Source organism: Aythya ferina (assembly GCF_964211825.1).
Source record: "Aythya ferina genome assembly, chromosome: 1".
NCBI classification, from domain to species: Eukaryota; Metazoa; Chordata; class Aves; order Anseriformes; family Anatidae; genus Aythya; species Aythya ferina.
This window is the reverse complement of record NC_140296.1, coordinates 117,710,097-117,735,573: the sequence shown is the minus strand read 5'-3', so window position 1 is coordinate 117,735,573 and position 25,477 is coordinate 117,710,097. Positions and strand designations below refer to the sequence as shown.

The 25,477-nt window shown below is 35.3% G+C and overlaps 1 protein-coding gene across 30 annotated transcripts in view; it reads right to left on the bottom strand.

Annotated features, from left to right (window-relative positions):
- ABI3BP (ABI family member 3 binding protein) overlaps window positions 1-25,477 on the bottom strand; it is a 204,218-nt gene that overhangs the window by 19,325 nt on the left and 159,416 nt on the right. For 25 of the 30 annotated variants that reach the window (XM_084521929.1, XM_084521907.1, XM_084521919.1 and 22 more), the window contains 13 exons: window positions 24,132-24,206; window positions 23,426-23,500; window positions 22,869-22,943; window positions 21,232-21,306; window positions 20,685-20,759; window positions 19,603-19,668; window positions 19,249-19,323; window positions 14,621-14,716; window positions 10,980-11,090; window positions 8,551-8,634; window positions 7,241-7,309; window positions 6,650-6,862; window positions 2,470-2,581 (listed from right to left, as the gene is read on the bottom strand). In XM_084521929.1, the coding sequence (XP_084378055.1) occupies window positions 2,470-2,581; window positions 6,650-6,862; window positions 7,241-7,309; window positions 8,551-8,634; window positions 10,980-11,090; window positions 14,621-14,716; window positions 19,249-19,323; window positions 19,603-19,668; window positions 20,685-20,759; window positions 21,232-21,306; window positions 22,869-22,943; window positions 23,426-23,500; window positions 24,132-24,206 (1,201 nt within the window). The remainder of the gene's footprint in view (window positions 1-2,469; window positions 2,582-6,649; window positions 6,863-7,240; window positions 7,310-8,550; window positions 8,635-10,979; window positions 11,091-14,620; window positions 14,717-19,248; window positions 19,324-19,602; window positions 19,669-20,684; window positions 20,760-21,231; window positions 21,307-22,868; window positions 22,944-23,425; window positions 23,501-24,131; window positions 24,207-25,477) is intronic. The other 5 variants (XM_084521912.1, XM_084521935.1, XM_084521910.1 and 2 more) reach the window with 5 other exon arrangements.

Genomic DNA, 25,477 nt, shown 5'->3' with positions numbered 1-25,477 from the left:
CTTCTGCTACTGATCATCTCTTTCCATATACTTTCTGGTGGTGTTGTAAATGTTGATCCTTTGCAAGAGGGATTTCTTTTTCTCTTCCAAGTTTCATTTCCAGCTCTACCTCTTCTGCAGCTCTTTCCTTTAAGGCTAGTTATGGAAAAATCTGCTTCCCAGATTTAATGTATTACTTTATGAATTTTCAGACATTTGGGGGGCTCAATTGATTTATTCAGATGTATATTCTCTTCCTCATATTTTCAAGTCAGTTTTATCCACTGGTCCATTTACTTCATCTAGTGAGCAATGAGCTCATGACAGCTAGGAAATCTTTATTATAGACATTTGTCTTTCCTTGCAACACTAAAACTGTCTACATGATGTCAGTTGTCTTCAATCCCTTTCTTACTTTCCCTGAAATTAATGGCCAACAAGCCTGGATTCAAATGGCAACAGTAACAATTTCTTGTGCTTCTACCAAAGCTTTCAAGACATTCTCAGAATTAGGAAACATTCTGAAATAAGAGCTTAATCAAACAAAGCCTCTCTGAGGACTTTGCCTACTTGAAATCCTTTCAGACTGAAGGGACACCATTGCAATTCATATCAAACCTTTTCAATTTCAGATGATACCCTCCTGAATCCAGAAAGACTTTCAGGGTCCTTCCTTTCTGGTGCTAGGGGAGTAGAGATTACAGCCATCACCCCACCAAGGAAAATTTATCCTTTTATGTCCTAAGTCATCATCTACCAGTTAGTGCTGATTTCGTATCTAGCTTGTTTTAACAAAATTCACACTCCAAAAGACATCTTTTGTCCGTGGTCTTTGGTCTGCTGTTGATCACCAAAATCCAAAAGTCCTCTCATAAGACTGACAGAAGTGTTACAAATTAAAACGAAAAACTATTTTATCTGCTTCCCAGAACTCCTGTCTTTCTTATGACCTTTCCAACGGTTTCAGGGTCTGCCTGCCTCCACCTTGCTCCATTTCTTAAAAAGCAGCAGTCTAAAAATGCTTTCCTCTTTTAGCCACCTGGACATTATTCTCAGCATCCAGGGCTTCACATTGCTTCTATGGCTTTTTTACTCTTAATCAGTCCATCTAATTTCTGTCACCAAATTCAACCAATTTGAATGTGTAATGGAAGACAGTCTCAATAACAACTCACAGTTGTTTTCGGGGATGCAAATGCATCATTTCAAAGCAGATCCTAAAACAAAAATAGAAACAAAAAAGAAAACAGTGCCCACTGCCTTTCTTCAGCTGCTACTCCAAAAACCTGTTGTTTTGCTGTCTCTTCTAAGCCTCCTCAATTGACAAGATTGACTTGACTGATGCTTGGTCACCAGCATCAGTTGTATTGCTAGTGTATCATAACTGACATGTCATGACACAACTGTAGTTCAACCTTTCACAAGCAATGTGCCTTTAGAAGATAACAGAGATGATCATTATGCAATACACAGCAGTCCTAGCCCATCTTTTGTGTTTTGGAGTCTCTTAGAGAAGTTCTTTTTGGGTATCTCAATTTGCTTAGCCTTTCTTTTCCATTTCCCTTCCCCTCCACTTTCTGCAACAGTTCCTCGTTCCTCCCTCGAGAAGCTGCTGCTCACAACTAGGTAAAAGTTAAGAACTAATGCCTCAGAATCCACATACTGCCTAGAAGTTAAGATTCATGATGGGTTCTACACAGAATTTTGTGTTGTGTTACCAAATTTAAAGATAGTAGTAGAAAAGGGCAGTCAATCTGAAATGGAAAGTCCAGTTACCAAAGCCAAATGGTCTTACAGGGCAAAAGAAACTTGACATTCACTAACTTTCTGATGCAACCAATAAGTAATTCAAAACACAGGACAGTGCCTCCTCCCTCCCCCCCCCACTGCTCTGAATCTTACCATGAAGAAAGAAGAATATATATATAAATATATATCGTATAGTGGCCTAACTTGCATTCCAGTAGTTGAATGCATACATCTACGTAGCCAAGGAGCCTGTATCTGCTGTGCTGAGTATCCTTAAACCTCACAGAGAGACAACTACATATAAATCTTTATCTGACACATCAGGATAACATTTCACATGTTTGTCTTGTTTCTTCGTCTGCTAAATTTATCAAGAGATTAAAAAAAAAAAAAAAAGTATTTTTTTCCTTTTTTTTTTTGTAGTCTGTCCAGACCACATATGTGTTCTTTGAAATTTCATAAAGTTTCCTCAGATCCATCTGATCTGTTCACTTAAAAGAAAGTAAAAGCAAAGCATGCCTTTCTCCTATCAGAGCACAAGTAAAAGCAATTTGGTCTTACATATGTATATGTGAATGTATAAATATTATATATATATATATATATATATATTTGAAGTAACTACTTTTAAATATATGTGTGTGTATACATATATATTTGAAAATATTAGCATTTGAAGTGGCAGACAGCTGACAGAGTAAATTAGTTGAAGAAACTTAGAAAATCATTTTACTTAATTACCTTGTGTCAGGTTTTAGGTTTTCCACCGTAGAATGGGTTTGATTTGTAGTGATAATTGACTTCTCCTTTTCACCATCACTTGCTCCATTTTCAGTTGACACAACTTCATACTCTAGAAAAATACAGTAAAGAGAAACGTGTTTAAACAGCAGCTCTCACTTGAACTTCATTGTTCTCCCTTTTTTCCATCTGACTTCCACTCCTACTGTCTAACAGACTGTACAGACATTTCATGTGAACAAGTCTGGATGTTAGTATTCTAAAATGGTTAAAAAAACTCCTTAGAGTTCCAATTACAGATTGCTGAGTGCCTAGCCTCTCATCCTTTCTCATGATTCAGTTACGGGACAGAGGATACTCAACATCTCACCTTCACCCAAGGGTACTCTACTGACAGAATACTGAACACAAGTAAGTTTACATATCCTTCAGTTTGAATAAAGAAGCATCAAAGATGAGAGTACAGTTTCTAAATGCTTAAACCCTGATTAACTTAAAGTAAGACCTAATAAAACTTAGGTTTCCACAGGAAACTGCTCACTAATTTTGCTTATGCTCTTGGGAATCTGTCCGTTTAGAATTAAGTACTTTTGTTTATTTTTGTATTTGTATTATTTATAGAGACTTACTACTTTATTTTCACCTCACTGGTATGTACTACCGAGTGTGAGCCATGCTCTAAACAGGGGAGTAGAACCAGATGTTTGGGAAGAAGATGCCCCTTCGAAAAATCATAACCATATCCAAGATACAGTCTATCTCTAGCATGCATCCTCTGACATGAGTCACAACTCCAACACAATTCACAGACTCTTCTAATAAAAACACTGAGTATATTGTTAATTTTCCTCTCAACACAAAGAAATTCACAGCCTCCCAAACCCCTTCTTTTCCCTGCCCTAAAAGCTGTCTATAATTCCAAATGCAGCTTTGCTAAATGTGGGTTAACAAAGAACCACATTTTTAAAGACCATTTGCAATTTTTATCTACAATACAGTAGAATAAAGCATGTGGTATACTATAAGGATAAAGGCAGAGACTACCTATGAACAGCTACAAAACCTCTAGAAAACAATTTTCTTTCCATTTTTTTTTTTCCCCTCACAACACTATTATTTTTCATGTTTTTAACTAAATATTAGCAAGCCGTATGGCTTTTTAGCAAGTTATTTATTTATTTATTAAATATTTCTCAATACAAGTAGATCACTTTGTTGCCATCACAGGAAGATAATACATCTCCTGCCATCAAATTCAGTGTTGAAAAGGTATAAAATTCTCACAAGTGTTGCTGGATTCTCAAGTTCTCTCTCTCCTAGTATCTTTTAAGTGTTGTATATGAATACAAACGTGCGCCAACTCACACACAAATTGACCTAATTTTGACTGTGATTGTGCAACTTTGGCTTTCTTTGCACTCTTGTATGCAAAATGTAGGCATCAAAACCACTGGGGTACACTATATAACAAAATACAATTAAGTGACAGTGCAAAGCAGCCCTAAAAAATTATGTTCTAAAATGCCAAGGTTCTAGGCCAGTCTTTCAGACCAAGCAATTACACACATATATGTACATGTGGATTTTAGATTATTTGCTATAATGGTTTTAGACGCAACCACTACACAGGGTCTTTTTTATATTATATCTTATATTTGGAGCATATATGAAGCGACATGTAACTTTAAAATGGGTTTAAGAGTATGTCAAAAAGCCAGTGTTTTCTCTACGCTTTTCCTTCTTGGAAACAAAGACCCTTTCCCACACACACACACAGACACAGACACAGAGAGACACAAAAAAGGAAAAGCCCTTATTCACCACAATTAAGCTTCATTAGAGCAATGATGCTTATTAAGGACAGGACAGAGGCTGGATTTCCACTGCCTTAGGAGTATCTGGATAGAGAATCAGTAGACAACTTCACAGGAATTCAATCCATCTGCCCTTCTGCTAGCCCCAAGTCACATGATTTAAACTTTTTAACTCATTCAAGTTGGAGAATAAAGGATAATACAACAAATGCATGGGCATGTGCTTCCATGCACACATACAATGAACTACTGAAGTGCATCCAGTATCTGCTTGTTAATGTATATTAACAGTGATCCTCAGTGGACTAGACAATACACTGCCCTCCACCTCTGAGACAACTCAACAGGAGGAGCAGGGCACCAGAAAAAAAGTTCTTGGTCCCTGACATTTTGCAGCTTTTATGAAAACAAGGAGGAAAGCTTGACCACTACTTTAGCTATTATTTGTCAGATCTTTCCATTACCAAAGTATAATTATGGTTTTAGTAATACCTAATATTATGAAAACCCTCATGCAACATATTAACTAACAGTCGACAGCAGTATTTTTTAAATAAGGCTCAACAAATTATCCACAGTTCTATCTGAAACTGCACATTAAAAATAAAGATGTGATGTCCAAATCAAACATTGAAAAAACATTTTTTTTAAAATACAAAAATAAAAGGAGATGACAGAAAACTTGATTTAAGTTCTTCTAAACAAGTAATACCATTCTTGTGCCAATATGAAGTAATCACCTTTTGGAGAAAATGGGATTCATTGACTTTTGTTGACTACAGAAAACATTCTTAGATGAGTCATTAACGGACTTATTTTTTAGACATTAAGATGAAGAACAAAAACTCAGTGGGAGTATTTCTAAGCCACAGAATTCAAACATTTTGTATTATGTATATTCATGTCCAGAGAAAGGCAATGAAGCTGGTGAACGGTCTAGAGAACAAGTCTTATAAGGAGCAGCAAAAAATAATGGAAATAAGACTGTATCAGAAGGAAATCAGACCTTGCTTTCCTCATTACATGATGCATACTGACAGTTTTTCCAGTTATAATGCAAATGTTTTTTCTATTTCTGCAGTTGAAATGGTTGTGCTGCAGTGGGTTCATTAATGTACTCAAGAAAATCAGGTCTACTTCCAAGAAAAAAAAATGTAAACTAAGCAAGTTATCTGATCTTATCAAGCTAAGGACAGGTCTGTGGAGGAAGCCTCCAAATGACAACAGCAACAAAAAGGGTTTTCCCTGGATAAAAAGAGGCATATCTGAACTGCCTAGAAAGGAGAATGTTCACAAAGAGCCTCTCCCCAGCCTAATGTTAAAGCTAGGAATACGCTACAAATAGGTTCACACTTCTTCCAGCACATTACGGAAGACAAGTCAGGTAATCATTCTTCTTTCTTATTGTTACTTTTTATTTGCCTATAGTCTTTTTTTTTTCTTCTCTTTTAATTCAGCAGAAGGGGCAACTTTCTTCCTCTTTTTCAGAAGAAGGTGGTAGAGGCGTTTTTTTTGTTCTGAGTGTGCCTTTGGATCTGCGTTTATTATTTTTCAAAATTGTGGGAAGAACAGGAAAGAATCCAGGCTGAGCTTAGTAATTATTTGTAGAGAATCAAGGGAAGACTATTTCGGGGAAGAGAGCATGTGACAGTCACCATTACAGCTCTGCAGTAAAATCTGTCATGACATGCATGTAAAGCAACTTCTGAAAATATCCCACTTACACGCTAAAGTGAATGGCTAGCGATCAAATCTTCCTCTTCACAGTTCCTAGACTTCCTTATTCCACTCACTTGTAAAGCAACACAGCCAAATCTGTTTGGCCACAGCAGTGATTGAGTTAGTGATTTTGCAGATCAAAGTTCTCTTTTATAACAGTGGTAAAAATGGAAGCTATTATCCTGACAGTACAGAAGAACCATAATTTTCATATTCAATTCTGGTAAGTTTGTGTTGATACACAGCAGACAGAAAAATTATGAGTGGTCTTCTTGCATGCCTACCTAGGTACTCATAGGCATAGGCATAGACTCAAATGAACAGAATCTTTACACAAAGAGAACTTTGTGGTCTTACAATGGGTACAGCAAGTAATATTCTGGCAGAGTTCTACTGACCTACCAGACAGATACTTTCATTGTATCTGGCTCACTGATCAAAAACATAATGGCAAGAAAGATGTCTGCATTATGCGCAAGTAGCCATGCAATAAAGAATCCTGTCACAGCAGCATGGAATAAAAGCACTGAAGTGTAAGACACTTTTGGGATGAAAGTATTATTTTAAATGGCACAAAATCACTGTCAAAGTAAAAATAAGCTTGAAATACTGTATTCTGACACAAAATAGAAAGAAATCAAACCAACCAGTAACAGTGTCATTGTCTGGTTTTTCCCAGTCCAATATGACGAAAGTTGGACAACCCTCAACAGTCACCACTGTGAGGTTGGTTGGAGGATTTTGTGGAGGACGAGTAGGTTCTTCCTTGATGCTAGCCTCTTCTTGAGGAAAATGTTCAAGTGAGCTTGTGATAGAGCAAGGCACATCATCATCTTTCTTCATGTACTTGACATGAGGGGCTTAGAGCAATAAGAAAGAGCTGTTATTCAGTACAATATTTTTAACAAAACATCGATGCCATTCCACCCATCCTACAACTTCCAGTTGAGGGACTGATGTAAAAATCTGTACAAGTCAAAATGAAACACAAATGTTTAATAATAAAAACTATATATTCAATACTCTTTCCTAAGCTGCCTTTTTTGGGGGTGGGGTATTGTTAGACCTGGAATCTGCACTGCCTTCACCCTTCTGTTGTCACCTTTCATCTGACTGGAATAGACAGAATCAAATGAAGCTTTGGCCTTCAAATAACCAAACAAGATAATTTTGATATAAAACAAGTCAGTGTCCATGCATTCCCCCCAAAAGAAACACCACAGCTATTAAAATCCTACCTTGGTACCTTGGTTTGCCTGAAGAATCTGTTTCTGATGTAGGACTTGAACTGAAGACAGTTGCATCGACTGCAAGAGACACGGTTGTAATTTAATTTGCAATAAACAAAGTTGCAGAACTGCTGTATCTCACAGTTCATTTGGCATTTGAAATCATCCCTGCTAAAGTTCCTCCATGGTAGACCTTTGATGTCAGATCTGTTTTTTCCTTTTAAGGACTCAATTTTGGCTGTGGTGCTAGGTAAACCTCATACTTACCTAACAGCATAAAGAATGTTATAATCAGAATGACAGAATTCACAACTCCTGCTGGATTCAGTTCATGCAATTTATGTGAAGTGTACTTTGGACCTTTTTAAAAGCAACTTTTTGCACTGTACTGGCCATTTAAATTAGAGTTCACTTCATATTCAAAGAATGTATAGTACTATTAAGTTGGGACACAACTTTTCAAAAAATAGTGACAAGGACACCACAAATTTTGTCTTCAGAGTGTAAAACTTCCACAAAATGTGAAAGGCATTGTACACAAACATTGTTGTGAGCAGAAATGTGCTAGAGCATTCAGGATTCTTAACATCAATATTGTGGTAAATAGCCAGTATATTGAACAGAATCTTCCCTTAGATACAAATACTAAAATAGACATCAATGAACAGAACATATGATATATTCAGAGCAAGCATTTTTTTCACCTAGTTTCATGAGATTATATTTTGTCTCAAAAATTAATTCTAAGCACACCCTCCCCACAACTCTAGGTCTAATTCCCCACAATAAAGGTCTAATTATCTACTATCTATAATGTTTATCCTATTGCATTTTTTTCTATCTAGATAGTTGCATATCGATCAGATACGTAGTAGTATATCACAACCATCTTGACCACTGTCAGACACTGTTCAAGTAATAATTTAAATTTATGTCCTATGCAAAATGAAACATTCAGGAAAATAAGTGTCTTATCTACACCTTTCACAGATTTAAAGTAGACCCTGAATAGTATTGAAAGGCCTCTAAGCATGTATCGATTTCTCAAAAGATGGAAGAGCCATCACGTTCTCATTTTTCAAAGATGTGTATCAGATGACAGCCAGGTGAATTCAGCCAAGTTGCAAAAGTCAAAGTGGCATGAACAGAAATCAGAATCACTCCAGACAGAGTATTTCTTATATTATAGTGCATCAATATATTTTAGGAAAGGGAAGCCAGAGGAAAAAATGGAAACTTTTATGTTAATGAAGAAAAAGAAAAAAAGAAAAATGAGAAAAAAAGAAAAAAGAAACCAGAGCTGTCTGCATTATGCTCACCATAATACTCTGGAGTTGCAAAAGCTGTTGGTATCTTAGATGGAATTCCTGTCCTCACGGGTGTTGTTGGTCCAGCAGATTTAGCTATAGTGACAGAAGAAGGAACGTATGGCAACAAGGCATTCACTATTTAGAAAATCAACAAGCTATTTCACTCTTCTAACAAAACTCAGATTTCTGACGAGTGATTCATAAAATAAGTGGGCACATGATTTCATTTAAACTATGACATTCCCCTCAAAACTTACTCAACAGCTGCCAGTTGGATTTAGGAAAATTCTGTGTTTTCTTTATTGCCAATAGAACCTATTCCTGAAGTCTAGTAAGAAAATTCTTTGCTATTTGGAGATTGTCTTTGACAGATTCAGTCAGCTAGAACATGACTTGGTTATTAAGCACTGGCTGGTAAATGGACGCAAAATAACCAACTGTTTCACAAATAAAAGAGCACATTTCTTCACACCACAGAACAGCTGAAGTCACCAACAGAAACCTGGAAACCTCCCAGATAACCACTGTAAGACTGCGAAATCTCACCTCCAAAAAGCCAAGAACTACATAATGTAGTCACCTTCCCTGCATGTATGACACAGAACACGGTGACTAAAGGCAGAATGTTGACGAACCAAGTTCAAAAAAATGGAAGGTAGGGATAAAAGTGGAAATTTATGAAGATTCTCACTAGAGTGCAGACTGACAAAGGTTTGGAACACTCCAATTTCCTTTTTTTTCCATTCAGGAGACTTTTAATGTCTGCATAGAAACCTTCCCATAACACTCAACTAGTGGATGAGTAAGAAAGATACAAGCAAGGAATTAATCACAGTGTTAATAAGAAAGAGAAACAGAACAACATTATAAAAGGGAAAATCCAAGAAGAACACTGAAGCAAAATTTTCCTGTTAATACTGTGGAACAGTTTCTCCAGGGAACTAGAAGAAACTCATATGATGTTCAAAACTAAGCAGGACAAACATTATGAAACAAACTAAAAGGAAAATCTACTACCAGTCCCACAAGGAAGGACCAGATCATCTAACTGATTTATTCCATCTTGAATGTCTAGGAAGGCATGATAACTGCTGACTACTCCATAAGCTGGCCTGTAGCATATGGAAAAAAGGTGGAATTCCAAAATGCTGGTAGATGAATTACAGATTTAAGAAAGAAAATAAGCGCAGATCTCATTACAAGCAAAAGAAAATGCAAGAAGTGAAGGTTTTTTGTGCTACAGCTCAAGACTGACAACGTCTTATGCTCTGTTTTAGCTATTAGTACGGAAACGCCACCAGTCAACAGGAAGTACAGACACAACTTTTCTATCTTGGCTCTGCTGTTGAGAATATATACAGCTTGTTTCATCCATGTTTGAGATTGTAGTTCTAATCTGATGCACAGAATACTGAAGATTTATTTAGGTCCTTCCACCATTGCCAACAGGAAGACCTGCCACAGGGGTAAACTTTCTCACAAGGATGTTGGCTGATGCAGAGATGGAACAGTTTTTTTGTAGATGAGCAAAAGAGGGAGAGGACAAAAGGGGCTTCCCTAGCAGGCCCAAACAGAAAGGCAGTCTCTCCTTTTGAGAAAATTCAGAAAAAAAATCACAACCCCCTTAACACACAAAGCCCCAAATGAAACAATCCAGAAAAAGCAAGCAAGTAATACATCAGAGCCAAGATCTTTGTATTTCCAATGAACTAAAAAGAGTAATGTGAAGAGGGGAGCATTACTCATGATGTTAAGCATAGTGAGATGCAATATCATTAACTTTTGGATTCCAATTTCAAATCCACAAACAAAATATACAGAAGACACTGAATATTAGCTTCAGGGTAAAATTAAAATAAAATAGTAAACGTAAAAGATTCTGAGTGCTCTTACACTGATACTGAGAAGCAGGAATATTGTTACACATAGATTAAGTTAAACTCATTGTACATGTAATAACTCATATCCCTCTACCTGCCAGTGAGTTTTCTGGCTGCCTATTAGCTTAAGTTATTAGCAGGGGTTAATGGATGTGCCATATCTATCGTATAGGGACACATACACGGGACAGAATTCCTTTATGAATTACCAATTGTGGGTGCATACTGAAGCACAGTATTTGATATCTCCCATCTGACACATACATTAAGTAACTGCAAATGCTATTAGTAGACATTGAAATGTTTTAAAGGATGACTTCCATGATGCTACTTGGCTTTCAGCTCCCTTGCTACGGATGATTTTTACACAACTAGGTTAGGAAAACACAATGTATAAAGACAAAAGAGACAAGGCATGCATGTTCCAGAAAACTGGTTTCTATAGATAACACATTTGATTCAAGACAGAGAATCTATACTATAAAATTTTCCTGTACACAACCAGTCAGTTCAGTATCTAACACACTATAAAATATTTATGGTGAAAGGCTGAGATACCTGGACTCCCTGGTTTACCAGTCACAGTATTTGGAGGCAGAGGTTTTCTTCGCATAGGTGTAGGCTTGACAGGAGGTATAGGAGGACGCTGAGGTCTTGGTGATGTAGTTACTGAATGACATTACAGGACAGTGTCGTTAATTAGTTACCCTCAAATTCCATAAAATCAGAAAACCTACTACAAGTTAAATTCTGACTTCTGAAATAATATTTCATGTTTCATTTATAATCAAAAGCAAAGAGGTGAAGCAAGGAGCCAAAACCAGTTGTATTTTCAGACTTAAATTCTTTGGGAAGTGGTGGTGTGGAACTTTAAACCAAGCTTACAATGAGAAAATGTAGCTCCTTTGGGATTTTGTACAAATACTTCAGAAATTTATTTTCTGTGTAGTTACTCACTTCTGTCAACAGTTATTTTTTGGCAGCTGATGGGATACTTCTTCCCACAATAAACACCACCTGAGTTTAGATGGAAATGTCTTCAGTACCCTACTCACAAAATTCCAGTTCGTTTGTGCTTTCTAACTGGTAAAACTTGTCACTTTCAGCTTAAAGCATAAGATGTAGCAAAAGCGAAATGATTATTAGGGATATGTTATCTTATGTCACTTTAACATAAAAAATGAAAGTCACAGTCAGCTCATGGATTGATATGAAAAAAAAAGACTGTTATCTGTTAGAAACTCCTGAAGCAACCAACTAGGCTGCTTCAATGCACATTTCCAGCCAATATGCATTAAATTTATCTGGTAGGGTCCTTTGACAGCCAGCTCTGAAAGGAGAACCTAAGTCTGATAACTGATACAGAACATTTTTCTGTGTCTTCCAGGCAATTACAAAGGATTTTATCAAGTAAAAGAAAGGCAAAAGGAAAAGATTTTTCGTCCACTATTCACCTCTGCACTTTTTCCCTTAGGAAAAAACTAGATGTGTGCAACATGTATATGTAACAAAAGACTTCTTGTACCTAAGAGGAGAAAATCCTTAACAGAATATAATTCTTAATATGCTGCCAATATCAACAAAACTGCAAGCTGCCTGATACTGAGTTACTGGCTATGTAGAGTTCCCCAGGACCTATTTATCAGACCCTAGTTTACCCTACAAATAGAGTGATTGTGGGTGAGATGGGAACAGATCCGAAGACTCATTTGGGAAAGCTTTTTTAGAAATACTTACAATATACAAACATGAACATCTCCATCTTTCTTGGTTCACTTTTACTTTCGGACTTCTGCAATCATTTACAACCCCCTCCCTCCCCTTTTTTTCTCCTTTTCTTATCCCTCAGACTAAGACAGTTAACAATGCTAAATCTAATTCAGAAAGATTTAGTGGTTTCAAAAACAGTATATGTAAGTTTCATATTCATTCTTCATCAGGCAGAGATGAAAAAAATATACCTAAAGACTTGACAAATTATATAGTATTTGCTTATATGTCATCGTACCCTAGATATTACTACACAGTAGTACCCATAATTAATATCCAACTGCCCGTATGTAGGAAACGGGATTGTCTGAGGTATTTATGGGGTAAAAATATGTAAGCACTGACTTGTTAGTGGTTTCTACTGTATCTTCCAAAGAACACAACCACAGTAGTTAAATGCAAGCTGAAACAGTGTGTCACAGTTGAATCTACTATACTGCACTCTGAAAAAAAATGAGAATCCTTACCATTCCCTTCTACTTCCACAGTAATTTAGAAGACAGTCTATGATGTTACCAAATGTAATTAACTGAGTTTGTAAACTAGGACACACACAAGAATTTAGGGATTTTCTGATGGCCTGGCTTATTGCTAAAACAGTGGCATTGTGAACTATTAGGACCTATTTAATCTCAGGTGTTCTTTGGACAGGGAATGTATTTCCTTTACTTTATCACCCCTATCACTCTTCATGAAAAAGGAGGCTGAATAGCCTCTTAGGACATACTACTAACAACACATCAGTGCTGCGTGCTGTAATGCATCTTTTTCATACCTCATGTATGGTGTAAATGTCAGTCTGTCAGTTAACACACATTAAGATTTCAGGAAAAAAAATACATGTACTTAAAAGCTAGGTCAAATATTGGCTAACTTATAGCTATACCAAATAAATTGAGTTTTCATATACATATTAAGGCACCATAAAAAGAGCTGAGATCACAAAAGTATACAAGAAAATTATGGAACAGTAGTAGCTAACTTCACAAACATACCCAACTGTCTATTATGATTAGAATTCAAGGTATTGGCTTACTTGAAAGCTCTAAAAGCTTAACTTTAAACATCTAATGTCAAAAGATGAGTAAAAGCATATGTAAAAGCATCCTTAAAATCTCTGTGCATTAAAAAAATAATATTGCAGTGTTTGCAAATCACAGACTGGATTTACTTAAGTGGACATCACTGCTCGACATGCCATGACAGAAAAACAAAAAACAAAGAAAGCAAAACAGAGAGCCATGCTTCTTTTCAGTTTGCAGTTTGAATCCAGCTACTCCTAAGAGTATACCACACTACATAATCTGTGCTAAATACAACCTTCTGATTGAATTAAATTTAAAAAGATAAAACATCAGAACTCAGCTGTCAAGCAAGGCTGCTGTCTTTGTGCAGGTAAATTAGGTGCAAAGGAAATCCAGTAGGGATTAGGAGCAAACAGCAGTTTATTAATTATTAAGAAGTGTATATCTGTATCTCTTTTTTTAAAGCCGAATAACATATTTTCAAAGGAAAATCTAAACCAAAAAGAACAGATGCAGCTGAAAAATAAATCCAAGGGCAAAGTCAGAAATATTTTGAGTTTAGTCAGTTTTTATGCCAGTAAAAAAGCACAGTTAAAAGCAAGGTCTATTCATAGTTATGCTAGTAAAACCAAGAAAATTCTCTGCGAGTGTGTTTGCATGCTTGTCTGTACTGTTATGTGTAGATGTGGAACAAAAAAATACTATAGTATAACTCTTCAGCTGCAACAGAAAATTTCCAAGAAGCTGATTAGAAAAAAAGTGAAACAGGAGAAGTCTATTTTTAAAGGCTTATTCAGGGAAGTTTTTTTTCTTTAAAAATATTTTGAATATTTTGAAAATGGAATTGTAAGACTTGCAAGAGAAGTAAAACTGACAAGTCTTTTATAGCACATGTAAAGTTAAAAATCACATATAAAGTCTACTTAAGTTAAAAAACTGTAAGCTTATTCACTCCCACGTTGGTGTTTTGCAACAATCCTAGCATTCTAATTTTCCTAACAATCCTAAGGTCCAAAAAAGCATTCTCATAAGTGGGTAGGTAATTTGGTTAAGCATTCTCCACTGCTAGTTGGAACCCACAGATATGAAAAAAATCAGTGTTTACAGTAGAGTGGCTGTTTAATCACAAGGATACAATGAGCACTGGCAATGGTAATATTTAGTCACAAACATATGCCACATACTAAGTACTGACCATGAAATATTATTGTTTTTCTCTCTCTTAATACCATCCTGAAGCCAAGAGACAATGCACTAATGAGGATGACCAAAAATTATTTTCTCTTCTTCAGTGGAGGTGTTTTTTTTTTGTTTTGTGTGTGTGTGTGTGTGTACAGGAAAGGTGATGTTCCAATTTTTTATGACTATTAAAAATCGGTACATTGTCCTTTTTATTCATCTTACCAGAAAATGGCTTTTCCCGGGTATCACTATATTCAAAAGGTTTTTCTACATCCACGCCAATTTGTCTAGTAATATCCTCAGGTGTATAAACATCCTCTGTGAAACAAAAGGATATGAATTAATTATCTACAGAGCAGTACCAAGTTATATAATACTTCTATATTGTATGTGTCCAAACTCTAGCTAACATGACGTGTAAAACTGGTATTTCTAGTGATAACTATTACCTTCCTATTTGAATAAGTAGAAAGTGGTCTTGGTATAGAGAGTCTACACTTTAATTTTAAATATTTGCTGTAAAAGGCATGTTTAGAAAGAGGGTAAGATTAAGAGATAACTACTAAGAAACCAAAATTATATGTGGAAGGATGAATACAGGGCACGTTTTAGTATTTCTGTACACAGAATAAAATGTCTGTTGATTTTTGTTACGGGCAAAGTTCTCCTCTTCCTGAAAAATAAGATCTTCGATTATCCTCCATATTGAATAACTAGAGGAATTCTAAACCAAACACATACCATATTTGGAGTAGTGGAGGCATAAAAAAAGTGTGCGTAAAATTCAGCTTGTATATAGAAGAATGTCCCACTTAAAAGTAATATAAACACACACACACAAACACAAAAAAAGAAGTAAATGGCATTAAAAAGATCAACACAACTACTCCTGGTACAGAACAATTGTTTCACATGCTGACATTTATAGGACAGCCAAATTGTTAAATTAATATGCCTTCCCTACACAGAATAAGCATATTTACTTTATAAAAACTCTATATGTGGTAGACTGAGAAGACGCTTTCATCATTTTTGTGAAAAGTTCACCCTTCTCATGACATTAGAACCATTCCTCCTCCAGCAATTTAATGTATCAATTAAAAGAATACACACACATACCCACGCACACACACACACACATATAAATTACCACATTAGATAGCCTATTTCAACATGATCAAAACATTTCAACTGAAGACTTCATATGTTTCTAATCTGGTACTCAGCTTATTACTAGACTACACCAGTATTCCACCAGTATGAAACAAGTAATTTTTCATAATTTTTTCATGGTAAATAGGATGAAGGTCTCCTGGTTCCTGTGACTGAAATTCTTAAATGTAATGTGATTTTGTTATAACTGAAATTTGTCTTCAGGTAACTAAATTGGTTAATTAGGTCTTCAGATATACAAAGCACCAGAGTACTAATCAATGTTTCACATGACTAGCGTTCAAGGATGACACATGAGAAAATTAGCATTAGCTTTAAAAAGAAAAATAAATCTTATACACCGTGGGTTGCAGTCAAAGTATATTAGCTTCTAAGCTTCATCCCACAATAAATATGCATCATCCCACTGCCTCAATCTCACAAAATCATCCAGATATCTATTACATGTCTAACTTAGTTTTGCACCTGTGTCTACAGAAAAGCCTGCCTTTATTTTGCTCTTCACTATATAGTTTAGAATTACAATCTCTTCTGAATTGTATTGGCTATCAACAAGCAACATGCTGTATATATTCTATATGGTATTACTGCCATTAGTAAAATAGTAGCGCAAATTAAGTGAAAGGAAAAACAAAAATCTCCTCTTTAATGTTTCAATGCACTTCAAAGTCACGTAAAAGTTCACCTGTATCTCCACACAAAGTATCTGCAATGTCATACAACTTGCTGCATTTATCATAGCATTTGCCTTAAGCAAGTAACATTACCTAGCATCGTATAAGCATTTCAACTCAGCACATTCATCCAGACTTTTAACAGAACTGAGAACAGATGTGTTAGACAAATGTGTGTTGATGTTTTCTTTACTTTCATAATTTTTTTCCTCGAAATATTAATGGGATCTGGAACACCTTAACGCTAACCACTGCACCTTGAATAGCAGGAATACTATCAGAAGTGTGGATTATTTTAAGAAGTGGGAAAAGGTGCCATTGATTAAAAAAACAAAACAACAAAAAAAAAAACTGGAATACTTGAATATTTGAGTTCATCTAGAACCTAGCTATATGCTCACATTTTCAAAAATACAAACAAAGCACAGCATGAAGTTGATGTCTGTTATAGTGAAAACAAACTCTCTCACAAGGGAGATGAAACATTGCTGAAACTTGGGTGAAGGTTGTCCAGAAGTTTAATAGACCATAAACAACTTTTACATTGTTAAGATTAAACCAAATAATGCTTAAGATATATCACATGAACTAAAATAAGTATGAAAAGCCATGTCATTAAAAATAAATTATACAGAATGTGGCCGGAAACATGGTAGGAGACTAAAAGGAATGTTAGTTAAGTGGCTGAAACCTCTGCCCGTTTCCCAAAGTCAAGTTTACCACCTGGCATTACAGCTAACAATACAGCTAGCCAGGAGACTGAAAAGCCTGCCAGGAAACCAACCGCAATCCCATGTGCTGCTGCTGGGAAAAACAAATTCCACAGCTTATCATCAGGGCCCCACAGCTGCCAAACACACTCTGCATGGAGTGGAACATCTTTGCATTGATGCTAATGTGTACACCCAGGAAGAAGAATTGGTGTGCATCCAATAAGCATTGCCCGCACAACAAGGAAGTAAGATCCAAAGTGGTCTTAAAACAATAGACTATCAAATGTACTCTTCTTCAAAGAAAGAAAAAAAAAAAAAAAGATGTAACGTTTAAATGTAAGCTTGAAAACTTGTTGTCCCTTACAGCTTGGTTAAGGATTCTGATCCTTAACCACAGAAAATAACATCATTTTCCTAATGGAAGAAATAAACTTCTCTATCCTCAAAAATCATCCAAATATCTTAAAAGATAATTTCTCTAAGATATCATCTACTGAAGGAAAAAAAAAGAAAAAAAAAAAAAAAGGCTTCTTTGCCTTTGCTCAGCTGGTAAGATTTAGGTTTCCAGGTTAGTGGAATTCTCTTTTTTAAGCCTCTTCTGCATACTTCAAGACTGTTTGCTAAACATAATGGCACATTGCTTAGGAGGAATATAGAAAATTTTCTTTTAATCAATTACCTGAACCCTCTGTTGTACAAAATGTTTTTTTTCGTGAGCACAGACATCCTTGTATGCTCAGACACTACATTTGCCACAATATTGTGACGCACTTACTCTACAAGAAGACTTGGGATTTCACTTTTTGATCTTAACGGGAGGAATAAAGCGCAGAATGAAAAGAATTCACTGAAAGTTGTAGTCCTCTTCATCATGCCATAAATGTAAAAAAAAAAAAATCACTGATGATTTCTCTAGAATTCTGAGAAGAAAGATGTACTCTCACAGGAAGTTATCAATAAGTTACTATGCCAGCAGCGCTTGTAGTACAAATAAACAGGTAACAGACAATAAATACCAACTCTTCCTAAGCAGTTTGAACACCATGTTTAACTGAAAGTGCTCACTCAGTAGGATGCAAAATCTAGGTAACAGACATCTTCAGGACACTTATCTCACTTAGGAGAAAAAGACTTGCTTAACTGAGCAATGGAAAATATTGCAAAAGCATAATTTTCAAGAGCTCTAAATGAAGATACCTATTTGCTTGTGAATATACCTAGCATACACAGCAAGGTAATAAATAGCCTTGTGACGATTTCTGACATCATCTACCATAAAGGAACACTACTTCTTGCCGACAATTAGCCCTACTGTAAAGACATGGAAATAATGACTAGCAGGTACTGCAACTGGAGCATTTAAAATAAAGATTGCTTAAAATAATACTTATCAATCACCTAAAATAGTAGTAAGCACAATAAACTATACTTAAAACAATTTAAACACCTATTATCATGTTTATACTGCTAGTTTACCTAGAATGTTTTGTGTTTTTTTTTTCTTTTTTAAAAAAACCCTTCTTAATCTAAAAATGCCACTGCCAAAGACATTGCTATATGGTAGAACGGAAAAACTTCACATACTGTCTAACATAATTGTGTATTCATGCATTTGGTGATCGGACATTAGAAAGTTCACTTTCTGTGAAGTAGATTGCCCAGCACTAGTGAATGGCAAAACCTCTTGAGCCAGGATTACTGCCATCCTAAATCATTTATATAACTGTTATATAACTATAACTGTTATAACTATAACTGTTATATAAGTTTATATAACTATAACTGTTCCTGATGTCCTGCAGTCAGATGGGCTCATTTCATTTCCCAGAAGGAATATGAAAGGTCAAAGAACACATATCTCCAATGATGACATCCCCTCTATATGTAATACAAAAGAGCATATCATGTTCAGGCTATTTTTAATTCAATTTAGATATACAACCATCTCTGGTTATTTATTCTGGATTATCACCTGGACCTATCGCCTGGTTATTTATTCTGGACCTATCATATGGAAAACATCAACAAACAGTAGACATATTATATACTCTACCTCTAAGACTATACTTATCACATGTAGAACCATTTCACAGTAGCAGTCAGGAACAATATAGCATTACTAGTAACAGCAATTACATACAGTACTCTAAGGAATTAGCTTCTATAATCATATGTAATTAAATATTTTGCAAGTCTTAAGATCATTTCAGGAAGTAACGTTCGTGTGTTTTTGCTAATGTCTTAAAAACAAACAAACAAACAAACAAAGCACACAAAAAAACAACTCTACCTGTTGTTGGCACAATCCACTTTGGCAAGCCAGGTGATTTTGTTCTAGCTGGTGCTAGTGTAGTTTTACTAAGAGCTGTGAGGAAGTTTAAAAGAAAAAGCTTAATGAGAAGAAAATGAGACTTCGAAGTGATGCCAACAATTCCATATTACAGAAGAAAAAGCAAGAGTTGCTGTGGTGGCATACAATTTTTTTTCCTAAATTGAAAAGGCTTTACCTGAAGACTGATTAATTGAAAGAAGCACACACTTTTTCTCTAGAAATACTTAAAATTCCTCTAAGAACGGGTGAAAATCATTAAAGAAATAAATAGTGTATCTCCTTCCCATACCAAAGTGAATAAACAATTATTACCAGGTCTGGTCTGTGTTTTATCAGATGGCTTTGGTCTTGCAGAAGTGAGACGTGTTTTATATGCCGCTAAAAGAAATAAGGTTCAGTTTAAATGCTATGTGTATAAGCAGTGTAATTTGCCACAAAAAAAGGTCCATGCACCAATGCGATATAGCAAAATGGACATATGAGAATTCTATGAGTTCCGATCCAAAATGCACGCTGAAAATGCTAGTTTCTTTAGTGGTCAGATGACTCCATCATGCAGTCTGACCAGTTACATTCATGTTTAGGTTTAGGAAAAGATATAAAATATTTACAGCCAGTTACCCAACTGTATATGGATACAGAGTTAGCTCTGCAAGGTATCCATGGCCTTAAGACATTTAATTAGGTTCTGTAAAAAACAAAAAAACAAAAAACCTCAAAATAAAACACCAAACTGAACCCCCCAAAATCAAATATTCAGATAAAAACATGAAACATTAAAATATTGCTGAGAAGACTACTGGAAGCATACAATGCAGGCACTATGCATGGCTGCTGAAGCATAGTGTCATTATCAAAGTTAAAATTAAAATTACTAGCCTTCAACCTTTTCCTACTGTCATCTTTCACTTGCTAAACAATTTTGAAATTTTATTTGTTACAGTATGTGTGTGAATCACGCTGAAAGCTGAAAATTTAAGTAGTCATCACTGTCATATTATGCCAAATAACTGACCTCAGTAACTCAAGCGCTTTTACATAAGTACAGCTAGCTATTTGATATTTGAATCTATCAACCATTCTATCAACATCAGTTACTCTAGCCTCTCTGCAGTTTCTGAGAAAACATTTATTCAGGAAAGAACATATTACTAATTTTTGACATTCAAATTTGGTAAAAATTTCACAAATACAAGGAAAAAGGTGGGAGTCAGTTATGTTTGTGTTTACAATGCTTTTGATCTGTGGATCAGACACAAAACACTAATAATGCTTAAAAGCTATCAAGGCTAGTAAGAACAGACCATTAAACCTCAATTAGAGGTTTATATATACTCAATTAGAGGTTTAAATAGACTCTCAATGCAACAAACTAAGAAAATTCTAAGAATTACCTGTATGGAACCGTGGAATTTCAGTTACAAGAGCCGTTTTAGGTTTGGGTGAAATCTGGTATGTTTCATTGGGAACTGAAAGAGGAGATTTGATTGCTTATCAAATGCAAATGATTTTCTTTTAAACATCAGACACCACAGGTGGAAGGGAAATTCAAACATAGCGCAGACCATAAACAAAAACGGTGAGTGATAGAAACCTGACTGAAAATCATGGATTTATACCAGAGCTTCAAGACTGGGAAGATATACATAATTAAAAAGCTAGACAACAGAAGAAAAGATGAGCAAGACATCTTTTTATATGACTCCTCAATCATGCACATGAAGCATTTATTTCTATAAATAATTACAAACAAATTGGCTGGAACATGACGGGAAAATTAAAAACAGCAACATTTTGTACATGCCCCGGAACGTGCCTAACAAATGAAGAAGATGAAGATATATTTAAGGTATTTCTGTTGGTTAAAGGATAAGTTTAGCCGTATAGCAAAAGCAGAGAAAGTAAAGTTATAAAAATAAAATGACATAATATTCTCATTACCCAAAGTCATTTTGGACCCATCAACAACATGAACTGTTATGAGGTTAATTGATCCCAGGTGTGTTGTCCTTGGAGCTATGAGAAATAAAACATTGTTCTGTGAGATGTGAAATCAATGATGTTGGATTTCATTAAGTATCTGTGTCCTTTGTTTCATAAACATCTACCTACGCATCTTTTAAGACGTTTTTTACAGATCTAAGGCAGGCATGTGTTCTGATTAGTCTGGAGGTATTTTCATGCTGACAGACAGACATTGCAAATATTCTGTTGGGCCTCCACCTACTTCAGAACAGACACCCTAATAGTGGATGCTACCTTGCATTTCCCTCAAAATTCTCTAAAAGATTGTAGTACTATAATTACCTTTAAGGCATTCTTCCCTCATTCAAATTTGACCACATTTTGTCAAAGATAGAAAGTTACTGGATGAAAAGGAAAGACTAGCAGGCAGAAGTGCATGCTACACGTGTCTCTTTCAGAAACAAGGTTAAAATATGGAAGCTGGAAAGTAACCTACTTATTAGGATGAAGGGTAATGACTAATTAGTGCCATTTATTTTTAACAACTTTCCAGATAACAGTAGAATTTCTTTTGCATATAGGTCATTACAATGATTTAAATTTTAAACATTAAAAACATAACCCCTTAAGTTCTGTTTTCTAAAATTCTTCTACTGAACTGAACTGTGTAGTGGTGCCAAAATGTGGTACTTGTTAACTATGACAAGATTGGAAATAGCTCTAATTCAATTGAGACTTAGAATCTAGCTTGGTTACTTACAGAGAGTCTTCCAAAATAATCCTTTAGAAAACCATTTTTTTTTTTGCTAGACTGTTCCATTTGATTTTCATAATAAAATATGTGTACCGTTCTTTAATGAATAGGGTCTCTGTTTAAATTGTTTCTGGCTACGTGAGAAGTCTAAGGAAAAAGGGGAAATGATAAAACTATTCATGAACCTAATTGCCTAAAAAATAAAGTATCACCAGTTTGGGACTGGTAATTAGGAATGAAGAAAAGTTAAGTGTTGTTCTTTCTTATGATCATGTTGTCACACCTTCCCTAGATTTTTTTTTTTCCATTGTAAGCTTCCAATGTAGTAATTTTTATGGAAATAGTTCATACCCCAGGTGAAGCTGATATAATATACATCCTTCATTATAACTATGCATCCATAAATTTACTATTATTACTGCACTGATTAGAAGATGATACTTGTACTCTTACCACCTAACTATTTTGGACTACGATCCTGTAGCCTGAGTTTCAAAAGTACTTGCACATTTATCTGGTGTAATAAATTCCCCCCAAATAAAAGAACTTAGTGAAACCAGTTACAGTAGTGTATCTTCACTCAAATTAATCAAGTTCCTCATATTTTAATGGCTTCTATCCACCAATTAAAAAATAAATTTAAAAAAAATAGCCACCCTAACTTGTGTACCCATAGACATGACCCAATTCTGGGACATTCTTTTCGATGTAATTCACTGAGGTATTCCAAGTTGAACAATTATACTAATTTCTCTCTAAATACCGATCATGTCACATCCCTGTAGTACCAAATGACAGCAAGAAGTGTAACTAAGGTAGTGCTCCAATAACACTTTTAAAGTTAAAAACTTTAAATTACCAGGTTTAGTCTGTGGTATTTCTGGCTCAACAGATGTTTTGGGTTTGGAAGGAACAAGCAGTGTTTCTTTTGGAGCTGAAAGAAAGGAAAAAGATTATTGTTGTATTTTTCAGGAGTCACAATCCAATGCCATACTTAGCCCACAGAAAGTGCATGCCTCAAATGCCTGAAAAAAAAGACAATAACAATTCCATGGGTTTCTGGAACCTGAAACAAAATGGCTATCCAAAACACAGAAATATTCTATTACTGTGCTGTATGATAATGTGAGTTAGTGGCTAGAACTCTTGCTCTAAAAGAAAAATTAGACCACTGAAGTTGGTTGGAGAACTGAAAAATACAGCGTTCTTGCTAGACATGAACGGTAGGCAATTTCTGCCTTAGTTCGAGGATAGAACTGAGACTCTTCTGTATTAAGAAACATGCACGCGTGTAAGCAGAATGATGGACAGTGGACTGATACTGCATAAAAGAACACACCAGAGCATATTCTCTAGAAACTTCCCCATCGAACAATTAAAAATACCTGCATCTTAAGTTTAAGGAAATGTATTTACCCATTGTTGCCCTTGACTGCTCAGTGGTAGTAGAAGATTTTGTAATAAGTGGTTGTGGGGTTGTTTGATGTATTGCTGTTAAGGGAGAAAATGTTGAGAATCTTAAAATTTAACTGTAAAAGAAACAAAGCAGTATTTGCATTATTTCTAAAGCTTTCAAAATGCCCCAAACTAAAGAGTAGCAGAATATCTTAAAAATCAACTGTTGACAGTTATCAGTATCCTTCTATTAACATCTATACATTACTTCTATAACAAAAATGGGAAGAGACACAGATCTTAACTATTTTAAAAGTACTTTTGTTTCAGTATAACACATGTCAGTTGCTAAGTGTAACAACATATTTTAAAGGAGTTAGATTGCATTTTGTGGGTGAAAAAACATGCTCATAGAGAAGCTCCTCTGATTACAAGACAGCAATAAGAGAGAACTCAGTGTATCTAAGCCACTGAAATCTGTCAACACACAAATTATTACTCATCATTTGCTGAATGTAATAAGAAGGAGGAAAAACATATACTACAGATGCTACTATTATTTTCAGTGTAGTTTTGACATTTTGGATTGACTGATCTAAAGGTTGATTTACCATTGATTCACCATAAAACCAGATATTAATAATTCTGTTTAAAGCACAAAAACTCAGGCTAGGGGAAAAGAATGATTAAATAGAAACACACAAAATTACAAGATTGACTCAATTACCAGGTTTGGTGTGTGGCACTCTTGGTTTTTCAGGTTTTTTTGGTTTGGTATGAATGAATTGTTTTTCACTTGGAGCTGAAATTAAAAAAAAAAAAAAAAAAAAGAGAGAGAGAGAGAAAGAAAAAGAAAAAAAACAGCACCCATAACAATAATTGAAATATTCTTTAAAAACAAAACAAACAAAAACACTGTTTCCATAGTACACAAGGAATATCGTAGTACACAAGGAAGTATGATCTAATCTGTAATAAGACAAGCTGAAAATCAGTCAGTTGGAATTCCTGTAAAGAAAGGAAAAGAAATTAAATGGCCACTGACATGGACAGACTTCCCAACAGTTATACACAGATTTGTAGCTTTGGATGAAGCAGTGAAGAATACAGTCACAAACAGCACACAATAAAGTAATGGGACAAAAACAGACAGTAGTAGCCTTTCTGTGCTGTACATGAGAATCTGAAGACAGTACCTGTCTTTCAGTGGGCCCTTCATATCAGACTTGATATATAAATTAAATTCCTTGTTTTTACATGGGAACTATTTATCCCTGTCATTTCCATACTATTCAGTACTTCATTAATCTCTACAACTTCCTGAAGAGGGGAAGTGGAGAGGGAGGTACATTTTTCCCCTGGTATTCAGAGACAGAACATGTAAGAATGGCTCAAAGTTGCATCAAGGGAGGTTCAGACCAGACATTAAGAAAAGCTTCTTTACTGAGAGGGTAGTCAGGTGCTGTAACAACTTCCTAGAGAAGTGATTGATGCCTCATGCCTGTCCATCTTTAGGAGGCATTTGCGTAATATCCTTAATAAGTTTTAACTTTTGGTTAGCCCTGAAGCTATCAGGCAGTTGGAATCAATCAATCAACCAACCAATAGGTCTCTTCCAACAAGAACTATTTTATTCTATTCTAGTAATTCTTGTCATGACTTTTGTACTGGAAAAGATGTTTTAGCACTTTCAGCAAACACTTGCAAGTCTGTGATCCACACCAATGTGAAAGGTCCTCAAAAATCTACCTTAGCCTGTACATTATGCACCCGCTTGTTCTGAAGAAACATTTTGTGCACGTAAAGATTCCATCAGGTAGGCCCAGATGTGTATGACGAGGCACATAAACTTCATAAAGTTATGTAAAGATACCAAATACCTAAGTATCAATGCATACAGAGAATAGATATTAAAATATGAACATGATGAAAAGCATTTCTAGTTTCCTAATTGCCACAGGGAAAAAACATACATAAAAGATTATTAAACAGCGGTTATTACTTCATTAATGATACCACTTAATTCTCCGAAAATCTTGGACGTCTCCCCTGAAACCAGGGACAGAGAACAAT